General features: G+C 35.5%; 1 protein-coding gene, 1 long non-coding RNA gene and 1 pseudogene across 2 annotated transcripts; 1 reads left to right on the forward strand and 2 right to left on the reverse strand.

Annotated features, from left to right (window-relative positions):
- The first annotated feature begins 10143 nt into the window (after positions 1 to 10143).
- Positions 10144 to 10839, forward strand: LOC113325851. The gene has a single exon (XM_026573719.1). It carries the CDS (start codon positions 10144 to 10146, stop codon positions 10837 to 10839), a length of 696 nt encoding a protein of 231 aa, XP_026429504.1.
- Positions 10840 to 11185: 346 nt separating this feature from the next.
- On the reverse strand, positions 11186 to 12575 carry LOC113325899. Its single transcript, XR_003348157.1, has 5 exons — positions 12426 to 12575; positions 12229 to 12298; positions 11891 to 11952; positions 11735 to 11793; positions 11186 to 11383 (listed from the first exon to the last, which is right to left on the reverse strand). It is a non-coding gene; the product is annotated as an uncharacterized LOC113325899 (long non-coding RNA).
- Positions 12576 to 13672: 1097 nt separating this feature from the next.
- LOC113325898 lies at positions 13673 to 16134 on the reverse strand (annotated as a pseudogene).
- Positions 16135 to 18465: the final 2331 nt, after the last annotated feature.

The following is an 18465-nucleotide window of genomic DNA, read 5'->3' on the forward strand; positions in this document are numbered from 1 at the left end:
AGCAATTGAACAACTCTCTAACTAGTTCATTTGAGTCATTTGAACTAGTTGTGGTAAAGAAGAATATGGTTGATATGAAAGTGTTCATATGGATAACCATTTGGTTAACTAATGTTGACCCAACTAGATGTACATGTTTGGGTACTGTTACACAAACCTAGATAAACGTGCATTTCATTTGTGTGTAACAAGCTAAGTTTCGATCTAACGGTTGAAAGATATTAGCTTGAATTTAATCAGGTTTTCATCTAACGATGAATATTGAATGCTTTGTTACTAAGATAACATTGATTGCAAACCCTGATTTGAAAGACTATATAAGGGAGAACTCTAGAAACTGGGAAACCTAATCCCCACACCTCCTGTGTGATACTAGTTATATTAGCTAGAGTCGATTCTCCTTTAACCTTAAGTTTCTACCGAGACCCTGTAGGTTAACGACTTGAAGACTTCATTGGGATTGTGAAGCCAGACCGATACTATTTTTCTTGTAGTTGTGTGATTTGATCTTGTTGTTTCTATCGTACTAAGTACAATCGTAAGGATTGGATTGAGATTGATTTCTCCGATAGGAAAGATATAAAAGAAGTCACAAACATTTCTTCGTCTCATCGTTTGTGATTCCACAATATCTTCTTTCGCTAGTAGATTAAGATTATTGTGAGGTGATTGATAATACTAGGATGTTCTTCGGGAATATAAGTCCGGTTTATCAATTTGTTCGTGTTCACCTTGATTTATCAAAAGACGGAACAAAAACTCGTAGGTATTTCTGTGGGAGACAAATTTATCTATTACCGTAGAATTTCTGTGTGATACAAATTTTTTTATTAAAGTCTTCGACTTTGGGTCGTAGCAACTCTTAGTTGTGGGTGAGATCAGCTAAGGGAATCAAGTGCGTAGTATCCTACTGGGATCAGAGACGTAGGAGCGCAACTGTACCTTGGATCAGTGTGAGATTGATTGGGTTCAACTACAGTCCAGACCGAAGTTAGTTGTAGTAGGCTAGTGTCTGTAGCGGCTTAATATAGTGTGTGTTCAATCTAGACTAGGTTCCGGGGGTTTTCTACATTTGCAGTTTCGTCGTTAACAAAACTTCTGGTGTCTATATTATTTCTTTTCCGCATTATATTTTGTTATGTAATTGAAATATCACAGGTTGTGCGTTTGAATCAATCAATTGGGAAATCCAACCTTTGGTTGTTGATTGAAATTGATTGATACTTGAACATTGGTCTCTGGTACCGTTCAAGTGATTTATCTTGTGTTCAATTATACTCGCAGATTTCTATTTGCTTGAGTAAAGTATTGAATCAAGAAACAGAGATATAACTCTTTGATATACTTTCATTAAGATTAAGTCTGACTGTTTAGTTGATTCTCTTAAAAGTATATTGGAGTTAGTTCATACAGATTGCTAATCGAAATATTGAGTGTGGTTGTTAGACCCACGCTTTTTCAGGTATGTTGGAGTAAACTTAGTTACATGTTACAGTAAAAATGTTACTGATCCACCAATGAGAGAGATTTATCGCCTTTAGGACAATCATACTAAGTAGAAGTATTTAATGTTTTACACCATGTTTTATCAGAGTTGTAATCTCATGGGTCGATGAAGTAGCTCCATGGTTACTAGGATAAAACTAACGTAATCTTTTAAATAATAATTGATATTCTAATTTCACTCTTTTAGTTTATAAGTTTGTTGGTTGCCAATCAATACAGTATTTTTTTCTTGAAGAAACATACAATTAAGTGTTTGTCTCTAAGTGAAGTGTACAATTTTTTGATTTTGGCCTAAAATGTCTTCCACTTTGTTTGACAATCTGGAAATAAAGAAAAAAGCCTAGAAAGTTAGAACAAAAACTAATTTCCTTTTTAACTTCCTCCATTATCGCTTGATTTGCAAGTTATGAAAGTTTGAATTCCATTAAGACCTGCAATCTCCTTTGATGATGAAATTGTTGAGATTATGCTCCTTAGCCCACTTGGATGCCTTCATCAATCATATTGCTTCTGCTTCTTTCGGTGTTGTTATTGTGCAAGGTCCTGCTCTTCCTTCTTCGAAATCACATGCATCATCTCTAGAGATTATAACATAACCAGCTGAGAATCCAAGTTGCATAAACATTTATTTTGTGTCGGTATTTATTTGGTAATTTACATTCCTCGATAGGATTTTGTAAAGTTTCCTGCCTACTATTTTTATTTTTTTTGTTTTTACTATGATTTTACCAAAATTGCATATGTCTCTGAATTTCATTTGCTAATTCGAAAGTTGTTTTGAGTATTCCTGGTAATACTCTGTTAAATATTTATTTCCATATGAACCGCATTTTCGTTATAATAACTTCTAAGGCTATCATGCAACTACGTGCTTCTATCCAAGTTTTACAAATATCTATAAACAATACAGAATTATCGAATTGGACTTCGACTAGGTTTAGGGCTAATGCCCAAATAGATTAAACGTAACGACAATGGAAAAAAAAGGTGCTTTATGGTTTCATCTGTTGCACATCCAAAAGGGCATCTAGGAGATACATCCTTCATTGTTTTATAAAGTTTGAAGTTTGTCGAAACAACTTCTTGCACACATTTCCAAGTAAAAATCTTAATTCTTTGGGATACATTTATTCATGTCTAAGTTATTGTCATTAACTCTGTTTTCGTGAAGTTTTGTATACATAGTCTTAACTAAAATTCCCCAGATTTAGTTAATAGTCATCGTAATCTATCTGGTTTAGCCGTTTAGGATTATCATTCATATTAAAAGGAAAATTCTAATGTTGCAAAATCTTTCTGCTATGATATTGGGAAACATCAAAATAATCAAAGTCTCATTCCACTTTTTAGTGTGTGGATCTAAAAGATCTGCCACAAGCGTTAACTGGTAGCTGGTATTGTTATAGTGCTGTATGAGGTAACTACCTAATTCTGGTATCCGGTTATCTTCGCAAATGTTTACGTTATTTCCGTCTCCTACCTCCCATATATAAAGCTTTGTTCAATGAGTTTAATGCTTTTTCCAATGCATTTCCAAACCCAGGAGCTATTCGGTGATATTTTAGTTAAATGCATATTTCTTCCAGAAATATTTTGGTTTCAGTTGAGATGCCCATAAAGAGTTTGGTTCAATTAAAAGTCTCCATGCTAACTTAGCAATTAATCAAAGCTAGATTCATGTAATGGGCATTTCTAAATCCTAACCCTCCTTTGTGTAATGGTTTGCATAGACAAGAGCATGCTTTCGGATAGTAACCTTTCGCATTCAATTCCTCCCTCAACCAGAAATCTCTTTGTATTGCATCAATTTATTGGTAATTTTTATAGGTAAAACAAAGCATCCCATCTGAAAGGTAGTTGTACCGGTCCATTTTACTGGACCGGGATAGGACTTCTCCTTTCGATCCTTTAGTTCTATGTTTCATTTTTTCCACCATGACTTTGAATATTTTAAGACTTCTGGGATTTGTTTTCAAGTAAATTAATCTAAATCGGTAAAGTTGGTAGTGGGTGTTGATATTTTTATTTTTTTTACAATGGAATTACTGATTAAGTTGGCGGTGGGTACCGATATTTTTATTTTTTTTACAATGGAATTATTGTTTCCCTCGTACAACTGCCATATTTGCAAGTATATGCTCTCCGTTTCTACAAAAGAGTTGATATTTTTTTATTTTTTTTCATTTTAGCATAAAAATAAGCCAAATTGAAAATTTAATAGGAACCCTTTCCCATAATTGGAGGGAGTAGTTACTTAATTGTATTTTTCGACCTGAAAAAACAGTGGAAGAGGATTTTAGGTGTCGGAATCGGTGTTATACAACAGGGGCTTACTGCTGCTGCCGAGAGAATATTTCGCCTGTTAAATAGTAAAAGTTTTGAAGTATATAACATCTTTCGTGATTGTGCACACGCAATATAGAGGACTTTGCTTACATTACACATCCTGACCCAGTAGTCAGTAGGAATGAATCGAATGATCGACTTGTAGTCTTAACTGATATTTGGCTGTATTGCCAGCAGAAATATGGAAATTGAAAAAAGACCACCAGGTGGAAGCTCTGCAAATCGGAGATAACTGAGTTAACTCAATAGAAAAATTTTATGATTTTTTTATGATTCTTTATGATTCTTTGATAGTTTTTTCCTAATTAAATCTTATTTCTGATTTCCAATCTTGTTTTCTATGACTATGATATGTTAATTATGATCTTCTCAATCTCTTTCACCATCTTTTTTTTAACTTTTACTCTTTTTTATCTCTTATTAGCTATCGACTATCCTATTCTTTTTCCTTGGTTTTCTTAATAATTCTTATTCTTGATGGCTAGTTTTCTAATGATCTGTTAAATCTCTGTGCATGGCCTTAAACCTACCATGAAAGTCACTCAGTATTGGGCTTTTGTCCAATCTTATCTTCTTCTGTCAACGGTTTTGTTGCAGTCCCATGTTGTCTCAACAACACCCTATGAAGCAGTATTGCAAACTACCAATATGGTAGTGTTTAATAGTATGTTCCAGTATTATGATTTTGTTCATGTATATGATCGCTATGTTAATTATGAGTTACCTAGTCGAGACTTAGGGATGACGATCCAGCGCATTGAAGGGCATATTTCAAATTTCAAAAAATTAAACTTCCCCCTAGATTGAAGCGTAATTGGTGTCCATGCAGTTTTATTTTGGTTACTACTCAGTTGATTCTGCCATTATTCTCTCGTAAGAATAATTCTCTTAATTATCAACTTATCTTCTTTCCTCATATCTCCAATCACTTTTATTCCGGTGTAATTAATTACAGTTACAAAATATTTTATCATTCCTACAAGAAACAAACACTGAAACCTCCAAAGATACGTTTTGCTATACCATCTTCGATTCTCTCAAAACCTAAACATATGGCATCATCTTCAAGCAATCAAGTCTCTGAAATCATCTCTCAACTAAAACATGCTAAGATCCGTGACTTTAGTGTTAGACAGATTCGTCGTCCAGTTGGTACTTCCAGAGCAATCTCAGTTGATATAGATGAATGGAAGAATACTTTTATTGGCAGGATATTCTGCAAAGAGCTAGTGGAAACTGATGTTGTGAGAAAGGAGGTCACTCTTTTATGGAAAAATTATAAAACAAAAGAAGTCGGAGCTCTAGATAAAAATATTTTTATCTTTAAGTTTAACTCGATGGAGGTAGTTGAAGCTATCCTAAGGAAAAGCCCTTGGAATGTTAATAAGTGTCTTCTCAACCTGAAAAAATATGATGCGACTATTGCTCTAAAAGATCAACAATTCTCTCATCAAGATTGGAATGTGCAATTTAAGAACCTGCTTCTTGAACATCACTCAATTCAAGTCATTGATGAAGCTCTTGTAGAATTGGGTCCAAAAATCTGGATTAACCCAGAAAACTGTAGACCAGGAGGTGGGAGTATGATTACAGCCAGAGTCAAGATTGATCTAAAGAAACCTCTCTTTTGAGGTGGCTGGTGGAATACTGCAGCTGGTGGTGTCACTTGGGTACGCTACCATTGGGAAAAACAACCTCACAAACTTTGCCAAGAATGTTTTACAATAGATCATGATGATGAGGAGTGTGAAAATGTGGCAAAAGACTTGAAAATAAGGAGATATACTAATGATGAGTATATAGCTTATATTCATGAATTAGCAGCACAATATGGTGTGGAAATATCTAATGGTATTGATCTCATGTTGAAGCAAATCTGTGAATCTAGTCAAAGGCGTATCATGGAACAAAATGAAAGCCAAGAGGAACTTAGAAGAGCTAAGAGATCAAGAAGCAGTGAAAAGAAAATTGTGGTTACTCATAATACTAACATGAATCATAGTACTGAAACTGCAAACCAAGGTGCAGATGATATGGAACATGACTTGGCTGAAGAAGGAGAACAAATTGCAAGAGAGAACTTTCATGGAAGGGAGGAGGCTTCTGCTGCTTTGGTAACCTTTTCTAACCTCTACTCTTTATTCTATTTTAGTTTTTTAACTAAACAGAACTACCTGTTTTTAGTCTTAACTCCTGAATTAGAAATCTTGAAGTTTTACAATACTTTTTTTTTTAGTGTTCAACCATGAAAATCTTAAGTTGGAACTGTCAAGGCTTTTTAGGCAAAGATACAAGAGATCATCTCCATCATCTAAATGCTTTCTATACTCCTGACATCATTTTTATATCTGAAACCAAGATAAATGATAGTAGGATTCTTAAGCTCACTTTTCTTTCAATTCCAAACAATAGATATGTTCCTTCTATAGGTGTTGTTGGTGGCCTTATACTATTACAGAAAGATGGTTTTGTCTTAGAGATAGTTAATAAATCTAATAAGATGATTCATGTTCTTGTGACTAATGATGCTAGTAAAGGTCAATGGTTTTTATCTTGTGTCTATGGAACACCCTACAGAGATGAACAAGCTGGTCAATGAAAGTATATTAAAAGTTTAAGTGAATCTGTTTCAATTCCTTGGGTAGTGATAGGTGATTTAAATATAACCATTTCCCCTGAAGAAAGAAATACCTCCAATCAAAGTACTTCTCCTGAAGTTGTCACTTTAATTAGGGAATCAGATTTATCTGACTTAGGTTTTAGTGGTAACCCATTTACTTGGACTAGCAATAAACATGGTACAGGTAAAACTAAGTCCAAACTAGATACAACCATGGTTAATAGTGAATGGTCATTAGTTTTCCCTGACTCTATCTTGACCCATTTACCCCAAAATGGTTCAGACCACACTCATATCTTGTTAGATCTCTATAAAGTTAATAGGATAGCTGGGAGAACTTGAAAATTCTTTGAGCATTGGTTACAACATGAAAACTGTAGTAAAGAAATTGAAAATGCTTGGTACTTTTTCTGGTTGTAATGCATTTATTCTTGCTAATAAACTGTCTCACACTAGATATATTCTCTCAAAATGGAGTAAGCCCACTTTTGGGAATATTCAAAATAGAATTCTGCAGTTACAAGAAGATATGACTCATCTCCAGTCCTCAGATATTAATGGTAGTAACACTAATGCTGTCATCATTCTTGAGAAGGAAATCAGTGCATTAAATGAAGTTCTAGCAAGTTCTTACAGACATCAATCAAAGGACCACTTCTACAATGATACGGACAAGAATACAAAGTTTTTTCACATTAGAGCAAACAGAAGACGATCCAGATTTTGCATAGACTCACTTCTTGCTCCAGATAGCTCATGGTGTTCTACTAGAGAGTCTCTAGAGAATCTTCTCAAGTCGCATTTCCAGAAAATCATGTCTTCATCTTCTGCAACAAGTAGCTACTATTTCCTGCAACATATTCCAAACTGTATCACTGCTGAGGACAGCATTGAACTTGAAGAAATTCCTTCAGATCAAGAAATACACCAAGCTCTCATGTCTATGGATCCATGGACTTCACCTGGTCCTGATGGATTTCCACCAGGTTTTTACCAGTCTCAATGGTCCACTATTAAGGAAGATGTCTGCAAAATTATCAAGTCTTTCTTCCATTCTGGTTTCTTACTTAAGCAGCTGAACCATACAAGAGTTTGTCTCATACCAAAGACTCAGACTCCACATAAACCATAGATTATAGACCAATTGCACTCTGGAATATAGTTTATAAGATAATCTCTAAGATTCTAGCTTTAAGAATGAAGAAGCACATCTCTTGAATCATTTCTCCTTTCCAGGCAGCTTATGCGTCAGGAAGGTTAATATCTGAGAATATATGCCTTGTTCAGGAAATTGTGCAAGCTATGAAACGTAAAGAAGGTAGAGGAGGTCATTTAACATTAAAAATGGACATGTCAAAATCCTTTGATAGGATGGAATGGAGCTTCTTGTTGGATATTTTGGACAAGTTTGGTTTTGGTCAAAAATTCTGTCAGTTAGTTTCTCAGTGTATCAGCACCACGCAGATTGAAATACAGTTTAATGACTCACCTACTAAATCTTTTAATCCAACTAGAGGTATTCGCCAAGGTGATCCCCTATCACCTTACTTGTTCATTCTTGCTATGGAGTCCTTCTCAAGACATTTAGCTCATTGTGAATCAACAAAACAGCTCACAAGCATGAAGATCTCCAGGTCTGCACCAAAAATCAACCACCTACTTTTTGCAGATGATTGCTTACTTTTCTACAAAGAAAACCTTACTCAAGTTAACAAGTTATTACAAGTAATAGAGGAATTCAACTCTTGTTCAGGGAAACTAATAAATTTCAGCAAGTCATGCTGTCTACTTCAGTTCAAACATGAGTCCTTCTAGCTGTCAAGATTTGAGTGGTATTCTAAGAGTCAGGCAGCTAAATATTAAAGAAGAGCAATACTTGGGACTCCCTTTCTTTATTGGCAGAAATAGGAAAATTCCTTTCTCAGTCCTTGTTGACAAAATGGATCACAGACTCTCAAGATGGAATGTTGGAAATATGTTTGAAGCAACAAGAACTCTTATGATCAAGCATGTCACCAATGCAACACCCATTCATCATATGACCAGCTTTAAACTGCCAGATAACACTATCAACAAAATGAACTCTTCTCAGCAAGCTTTCTGGCATAACAAAAAAACTAATAAAGGCAAACATGTCATTACTTGGCAAAGGGTTCAAAAACCAAAGGAAGATGGTGGACTTGGTCTAAGAGATATGCACACTTTTAAGGGAAAATTAGGCGCAGACCCAAAAAAAAAGGTATTCTCATTGTCAGGCCCACAATTAATTTTACATACCGTGACACCCATAATTATCCAAAATTATTAAAAATGTCTGCATGACGGTTTATGCATCCGCATGACGGGTTATGCATATTATTTTTCAGGGATAACTCGTTATGCATCCTAATTTTTCAGAGGTATAATTGGCAACGCAACTTCGATATAACGTATCTAAAAAACCGCGCCTTGGAATTTAACAAATTTTATATCGTTGGAAATCTTTTTAAGAGAGCTACACAACGAGTACAAACAACAATATCAAATTTTGTTTTTCACGAAAAATCGGAGGTGATCATCGTTTTAGGGAAATTTTTGAAAACTGACTACATATTCATTATGCAGCCTCCAAAAAAGATGCATAACACATTATGCAGACGCATAACAAATTATGCAACCATTTTCTCGACTGCATAACAAAGTTATGCATCTATAACGAGTTATGTAGCCATTGTTTTGGTTGATTTTAGTGCGTACATAAAAAATTGATGCATGATTGGTTATGCAGCCATATTTAAGGATGCATATCAGGTTATGCATCCATTTTCTCGATGCATAAAAGATTATGCAACAATTTTCTCGATGCATAATGCATTATGCAACCGTATTTTGGATGCATATCAGGTTATGCATCCATTTTCTCGACTGCATGATGCATTATGCATAGACAGTATAATCTTCATTTTCTCAATCATAATACCTAATTAAAAAAAACACCCATTCATACATCTTTCGGAAATAACAAACAACAAGATCTCGATTCATCTCAGAACATCACCTCAAACCCTAACTTTCGATTTCATTCATCTATTGTTTCCAATATTCATGTGATTATACTGTCTATCAATATTATTGATCGTAAGTCACAGTTGGGAGGAAGAAAAGAAAAATAATTGAAGAAGAAATTCCCGTGAAGAAGAAGAAGAAAATATACGAAGAAACCAAATTTTATAAATTGTGGGTTTGGGAGAAATTTTCTCACGAAAATTGGGTGCGCGCATGAACTTTTCCGTCCGTGGGTTTCACGGTGTAGAAAATCTGTAGAATGGGTCTCCCTGTAGTTTTCACCACTTTTAATAGAGCTCTTCTTGCAAAATCTGCATGGAAGGCCTGCTCAGATTCAGATTCTATTATGGAAAAATCTCTTCAAGCCAAATATTATCAAGATGGTGATCTTTTCAGTTTACAAAAGAAGTCAAATACCACATAATCCTGGAGAAGCATCAGTTTAGAGTTGCAGTTTATTAAAGAACACAGTTGTTGGAGTCTAGGGGATGGTAAGAAAATTCTTATCTGGAAAAATCGATGGATCCCAAATTTACCTTCTCCTCCTCAGCAAAGACAGGGATGTACTTCGAGCCATCTCTTTCAGTATGTAAACCAATTATTTGCAGCAGATTCAGTCTTGGGATATGACAGTACTTGAGGAACTTTTTGATCAGCCTATTGTAGTTGAAATTATGAATATTACCATTCATATCAATCAAGAAGACATGCTTATTTGTTTACTGGAGAAAAACGGAAAGTTCACTGTCAAGCCTTGCTATCGCAGAATGTTTGCAGATAAACAACTTAATGTCTCAGTGGGTCCAAGAATGCAGAAAATTCACAAAACTCTATGGAAGCTTCCTATCTTGCCAAGAATACGTCAATTCATCTGGAAATGCATCTCTGAACTACTTTCTACAAGAGATGTTCTTTGTTCTTCTATAACAGGCCAAGATAAATCTTGTCCTTTCTGTGAGCAACACTTGGAAACATCAACTCACGTCATTATTAACTGCAGTTTATCCAGGGCAGTTTGGTTCTCAACTCTAGGCTCCACTGCAAATAACTTGAACAACCTCAGTGACTGGGTCTGTAATTGGTTTGATGATTTTCATGGCAAACTAATCAATGATCAAATACTGATTATAAGATGCATAGTGGCTTGGTGCATTTGGAATGAGAGATGCGATAAGCTCTTTCAGAATAGTCAATCTACTCCAGAAAAGATTGCCAGAAGAAGTTCACTATATATTGAAGAACATGCTAAACAGATATCTCCTATAACTAATGAACTACATAGAGTGAATCGTTCTAACATTCATTGGATTCCTCCACCTTAATATGCTTACTTCAATTGTGATGGTTCATACCAGAATTTGGATAACACAGGTGGCATTGGTCTAATTTTGCGTAATTGTGCAGGTACCCCGAGAGCAGCAAGTACTATCTATCTGAGGTCTAGGGCTGCACATGGGACGGGACGGTACGGATTTTTGTCTAACTCAGTACCTGTACCTCCCTATGGCCGGTACCTGTACTTTGTACCTTGTACCTGTACCTGTGCAGTACGGGACGGGACGGGACCTGTACCTGTTTAACTCGGGACGGGACGGGACGGGTCCGGTTCTTTACCCGTAGCATATCTACTTATGTAAAAAAAAAAGCAAAAATACTTGAAAGTTCTAAGCTTAAAAACTTTAACTTTTAAGAGTCTTAAGACCTGAATTCATACATTAACAAAAATCTTTAAACTTCTAAATTAGCTTCGGTTGGAGCAGATTGTGCAGCTTGCTGAGTATCAGCAGAAGGTGCAGGTACAGATGTAGGGTGAATAGAGGAACTAATTTCAGTTGAAGCTTCACTTTGAGTTGTATTTGCATCCATCTGAAATGAAAAACAAAAGTTAAAGTGTTAAATAAAACAGGGCCAGGGCCACCTGCATCTTAGTGCAGATAAGAGTAACACAATGAGTCAGAACTATAATCTTTCCACAACAAGAGATCAAACCAAAGATGACCAATAGACCGTAAATAAACCTAAAATCATCACAAATACTTAATAAATATCATAATTACGAACAATCCACTATAAATTAGGTTCACTCGTAACCTAGATTTCTCTTCCTAACTGATTAATCAACCAATTTAGAACAAATTAAACTAAAAAAATCAGAAAAAGAAAAAACAGTAACAAGACTACAGTAAAGAACAATAACGAGATAACATATTAACATACCTAATAGAGTAGAAAATTCACGATCAGACTCCGACTAGAAGGAAATTGGCGCCGGGATTCTGTGACAATCACAACAACTCACTTAGAGAAGAAAAGAGAGATGAGATAAACAAGTAAAATTAGGTAAATGAAACTAGGGTTTGAAATGAAACTCACCGTCTTCTTCAAAGAAACTATTGGTTAGCACCACAAATTCAAAGGAATTACAGAAAGCTAATCTGGATTTCAAAAGCAATTTCACATAACCATGTTGTATATCATTCTTTCAATTTCAAAAGAAATTACACATCCTTAGATTATAACAAGGACTTACTTATGGAAATGCCTGAAATTGAGATATGTTTCTCACAAAAAATTCAATTCATTCATACCCAAACATAACTGAAGCTTATCATGATTTCTTAGTTCCATACAAAATCAAAATCAAAATCGAAAATAAATAAAAACCAAAAGTGAATCCAAAACATAAAACTAGAGATTAAAGATGACCTTACCTCGATTTTCAGTAGCAACTGAAGAATTATCACTGACAGATGACCTCAAATCTCCGTTCTCTACTTCCAACTGCAGTATTATTCAAAACGAAATCTATTAGAACATGAACCTTATTCTTCAGAGTACATAAACCCCAAAAAAAATATACACAAAGACCAAAGAACAAAGAGGATTAAACGATCTTCAGATTCTTCACCTCTTTGTTGATACAAAAGAAAAACAGTTCTTTAGAGCAGATCCATTTACGTAAATGGATACTGAAGTCTTATACAGATGATGATGATGGAAATGAAATCAAAACTAAAAGTTTGGCATCTTCTCTTCTCTGAGAGGAAACTGAAAAACGAGAGAGGGAAGAAGGAAGAAGGAGAAGGAAACAAGGAGAATGTCCGAGAATACGATGGAGACTAAGAAAAGGGTATAACCCCTAATATCAACGGCCAGGATTTAATCCTAAAATCAACGGATACAGATCCTCGGTACTACGAGACGGGACGGGACGGGAATAGCCTAGAACCGTTACTTGTACCTACTCTAGGCACGGTACCAGTTTTTGGTACTTGTACCTGTCCCGTATGATCACGGTTCCGGGACGGTACCGGTACGGTTCCTGCGGTTCCGGTACGGTTCCATGGGACGGGACGGTTCCTGTGCAGCCTTGCTGAGGTCTGTGGAAAGTGCAGAACAAGCATAATGCCTGGGATAATGGAAAGCAGTAAACTGGGCAAAGGAGTTGAAGTTGGAAAGAGTTCTGTTTGAACTAGACCGCAAAGTAGTAGCTGATGCAGTGAACAATGAAGATTACTCCATTAAATGGAGACTTTTAAATTTAGTTAAAATATTAGATTATGTTTTAAAGACAATATCTCATAGCAATGTTCTTATATGACAAGAGAGAGAAATAGCTAAAAGAGAGAAATAAAGTAGCTGATGCTTTGTCTAAACTAGCTAGAGTAGATAAACTCAATCAGGTTTGATTTGACAGTTTACCTCCGGTGGTAATTCCTTTACTGCTGGAAGATGCAAAATATGTATATGCTATGTAATCTGTTTTTATCAATAAAATCTTTCTTTTGTTCCAACAAAAAATAAATATGGAAATTAAAATAGAAAAGAATTGAAAAAAGAAATAGTAAAAATCAAGTATTCACACTAAACACAACAACAATGCAAAATAAACTTGAGCCATAGCTTTCAACAAAACTGTACTATCCATCAGTCAAAAGTCAGGACTTGCAATATTAAAACTGGGAAGTTGCAGCATGGCTTGTAAATTTGTAGGCTGAAATGAAAAAAAGATTTGGGCTGAATTATCCTAGCCGCTAATTTCGGCCTTGGACAGCAACACAATGCATCCACTACTAATCTCAAATACAGATTCTCTAGAAAACTCTGCAGAAACTTGAAACACTTTTCAACTTCCAGCCAGGAGGGTAATTACTAATTAGGATATTACTCCAATGTCCAATAAATCAGAAGAAAAATCTTGCACAGCTTTTTTTTTTTTTTGTCGAAAACAAATTACAAATAGCAAAGATAAACAACTCTCAAACTTGGGATGGTTAAACTAGTCAATGTACAGAAAATACCTCATACACCTACGTATTAGCTGCTGCCAAATCCAAGAAAACGATCGACATGCTGGGCCACAGATTTGGCCAAGTTATCAGCTTCTTCTTGCGTTGATGCCTCTGCATATACACGTATGACGTCCTCAGTACCTGATGGCCGTACAAATGACCTTCCCATAGTGTACTTAGCAACTTCACAGTTTATTGCTTCTTGAAGACCTGTAGGTTTCACTACCTCAGTTTCTGCATTTGCTGTAGTAACCTCAGTTCTGTCCATGACTTTAACCTTAAGCTGCCTACTGGGTAGGTCCTGATAAAGCTCACTCCACTTTTGGATTGACCATCCCATATGCCGTAAGATGACCTCCACCAGAAGCACCCCACTCAAAGCATCTCCAACTGCCTGATTGATCAATTCACTAACTGCCAATAGCCTCTTAACAGAAAGTTGCTGTTCTAAACCTTCAGGTGTACAAGCAAGCTCTTTATTTCTTGTTTCCAACCAAGATAAGAAACTTGCAGAGAACAAGATTGTTCCATGTCCATTTGCTTCAAAATATATTCCAATATCATAATCGTAAGCCTTCTCATGCAAATATTTCACACCTGTTGGGGTAAGTGCAACTTCTAGACCCAACTTCTTAAGGTAATCCGTGGACGCCCCGTTTACATAGGCTGTCTGGACAATGCCAAGGTGTACCTGACGATCATCTTCCTTGCTTAAAACAGTCAATTGCTGCTTCATGAATAAAGCAAAAAGTGATAGTATCTTATCTCCGTCAACAAGTTCAATCTTGTTGTTACTTCCAGGAAGCACGCGGAAATAAACAAACCGATCAGCATCTCCATCTAAACTTGCAGACCTCTTTCCCACATCAGCCTGACCAAATCCAGATGGAACAATCTTCTCCTTCTGCACAAAATCAGCACCAACTCCATGGTTTAGAACACCTTCTCCTTCCTTACCCGAATTTCGGACCTGAATTACCAAATTGCTCAAAGTATTCTTGACCACTTCAAGTTTTTCTCCACCTACTCCATTAGCTCCATCTACTATCAATTCATCCATCTCAGACGCGGTCATTTCCCCGGGGATATAATCCATTAGGCACCTAAAAGAGTTGGAGAGTTGTTTGAAATAATCAGTTTCTAATGAACTTTTGCCCATATTTCTATACCGAACCATCCAATGGAGTTGTGGTGTAGTAAGAATTCCCACATCGGTAGCCACGGCGCCAACTACAGAATTAATTCCTTGTCTTGCAGCTTCAAGAAGAGATTCACCACTTGGTCTCGTGTCTCTTCCCAAGAGAACCTCTGCAGAATAATCTCCTCCAAATAAAATGTTCTCTTTCTTCGCAAACTCTCAGATCAACTGGACAAGATTTTGCGGATCGGGGGCATTAGCAAGTAAATCAGCAAAAGGTTCCCATTCTTGCGTCAACATACCACCACTTGGATCAGCAATTTTAACACCATTATCTGAAATCTGATTATGTGAAGCAGTAATCATAATTCCAATAACAGATTTGGTTTTTAATGATCTTAGAGCTGCTAATATCCCAACTTTAAATACAGTTGATGATAAAATTGATGCATCTGCTCTAAATCCAGCAGTTCCATATGATATCTTCACACCTTTTGGAATTGGATATATTGATGCACATTCTAATAGCATTCCTTTTTGATGTTCATCCATCGTACACAGAGAAAGAGGAGCTGAAATTTTGATGATCAAAGTGATATTTGTTGCACAGTTCAGACTCTTGTCTCTCTAGATTTGGAGATAAGCTCTTGCCCTATGTTATTAAGTACCCAAGAAATGTTTAGGATTTGGGCACTTACCAAAATCAATCTTGCACAATTATCCTTCAATCAATTAACAATCACATCTTATTTTAGGTTTTAGTGTTTTTTTTTCTACATGAGAAAGAAGAGAATAATGTAGAAGTAGAAGAAGAAAAAGAAGGCACCTGATTTGGGTCTCTTTGAATCTCTTGAGAAATTGAGATCTGAACTTGGATTTTGAATGGGATTTGATGTGAGGAATTTTTCTTTTTTTTCCTTGTGTAGTGAAACCAACCAATTGGATTTAGGATTCTGAAATTGTGGGGATTAAACTTTAGGGTTTGTCGAAGATTGTTGTTGATGCAGTCAGTAGTATGTGTGAAGCGAGAGAGATGTCTCAAAACTTAGCAATCAAGTGAGGAAGATGACACAAATTAAGCTAAAAATTATATTAGTGAGTTTTGCGTTGTCGAGGACCAAATCAGTTAGAGCTTCTCTTATGGGTCGTATGGTCAGCATCATATGCGGCATTGTGGTAGTCTCTTGTAGACATCTTTAAACCTGTATTACAAGTTTGCAACCATTTTTCCTGAATGTGAGATGAGAAATTAAGAAAAATCTTTATCCAGCACACTTGCATTTTAAACCTTTCTTTGGTGTGCCCAAGAACAACTGATTATTTTATGGTCAATTTTGGTCGTTGCTCCTTTGACTTCGTGTTATTTTTATCACTTCTTTGTGATTCTTCTTTGTTTTTCTTCTTTTCTCACTTCCTTTTCCTTTCTTTTATGATATCGTATTTGTTCCTTGAGGTGGTTGTCTACTCTTGGATGTGTTCTTTTGATCTTTATATTCACTGGCGTCCACATCTGATAGTACTAATGATTTTAAGTGGATTCTTTTAAGGATGAACAATATCATAGAAGAACCTTAAACTCATAATTATGAAGTTGGCGATGATACTTTACCTGAAATTAATATATGACGTAATAAAAATCTTTTTCTGAAGTTTAACTCGTGTAAAGAATACAATTTATTCTTTTCAATAAGGGGATATCGAAAGCTTGGAGACCATCTAGGCTCCAACCGTAACAAATCTGGGCGGTGGTTTTACAATATCAAATTTTCTCTAATTTGGGATATAAAAGCTACTGTCGGGGTTCTCCTTTGTCTGTCAAAGAATATCTAATGCTAATAGAAGGATGTCAACATGATAATCAAAAAATTATGATTTTAAGATTGTTTATTTTTTGGATTCATGTCTATGGGTTTCCTTTGAGATTGATGAATCCGACCATGGTGTTCAACATCGTGAAATGTATAGGTACACCTGACCATATTCTCGAACAACGATGATATGGGGTAAATTTGCTAAAGTGAGAGTAAAATCGGATATTACAAAGCAATTACCTAAAGATATGGTGATTAGTTTGAATTGTAAGAAGCAGATAAAATCTAGTTTTCGATATAAAAAATTGCCATCAAGGAAGCTATATACTGGTGTAACTCAGAAGTTGTTAGTGATGAGAATGAGGTGATCCATACTAAATAGACACTTTATAGACTCAAAAGGGATTTTGGGAGCCTCTTGTTGCAAACAAAGTTTAGATCAAATTTGATGGAGCAGCAGGGCCGAAGGAGTTTGCGTGTATTGTTGTTGCAGAACAGTGGCGGACGCACAGTGGGTTCAAGTGGGGTCAGCAGATCCCACTCATTTTTGATTTCCATGTGCTAATTAGTTAGATATTTCAATCTTTGACCCTCTCAAGTTTAAATATTAGTGTTTGACCCCTCATCAAAAAAATTCTAGGTCCGCCAGTGTTGCAGAAGATAGTGTTGCTGGTTTTCAAGGATGCCAGAATAAAATGATGAACTTTACTTTTGTTGTTGAGGCTGAGGCCTATGGGGCTTTACTGGCAGAGAAACTACCTAATAGAAAAAGTTTCAAGGATATTGTCATTGAAGGGGAGTCCTTGACCATCGTCAATTCTTAAGTACAGGGATAGTCCTTTCCCTTAGAAAATTTAAAATGCTTTATTATCATAATTAGAAAGTAGTTGGGTAAATAAAATTATGTGGAGTTTCAATACATCAAAAAGAAGGCCTACAATGTGGTTATTCCTTAACAATATATGCAATTTCCAACCACTCGTCAGATGTGTGGTTTACTTCTCATCCTGCTTGTATTGTTCATCTCATTCGGAGTGAGGCTTCTTTTGCTTGTTAGTTTTGTGCAAGTTCTTTGTTTTGTTTTTCTCTTCGCCTGACTGTAATCTTATTATTGATTTGATCAAAGGTTTTATTTAATTAAAAAATATATATTCTGCAGCAGGAACATCCCATTAATTTGGCGGCGTAATAAGTTTGATAAACAAAATTTCCTATAAAACTAGGTTGTAGGTTTTCTTGATTTTCCTATACATGGATGAGAATATGCAAACCCTACTTTCATATTTTTTTCCTTATTTAGTCGCTTGTTAGAAAATTAAGATATAGAGAAAATTTTGGCGAGGTTAACTTTTTTATTTATCAGATTATTTTTTCTTCGGATTATCATGTTTGTTCAGATCAATATGGATTTAATTATCGTCTGTACTAGCCAATCTTGGTCTTGGATGAGATGTAATCAACCTAAACTTATTAAAGTTTTGTTACATATTCAAAATAATAAAATTATATATGCTTTCCAACTGTTCGAGTAAACGTTACACTAATAGTTTTAGTGTGTTTTCTAGGTTTGCTAGTATGTTGTTCTATTTAGTTATACAAACATGTTTGCATCTTTATTTTTCGAATAATAATAAAAAAAAAATTTATTGATAGTCTTGGCGAGGTTAGCTTTTTTATTTTTCAGATGTTTTTTTTTTTTTTTTTTTT

Source organism: Papaver somniferum, unplaced genomic scaffold (genome assembly GCF_003573695.1).
Source record: "Papaver somniferum cultivar HN1 unplaced genomic scaffold, ASM357369v1 unplaced-scaffold_0, whole genome shotgun sequence".
Classification (NCBI taxonomy): domain Eukaryota; kingdom Viridiplantae; phylum Streptophyta; class Magnoliopsida; order Ranunculales; family Papaveraceae; genus Papaver; species Papaver somniferum.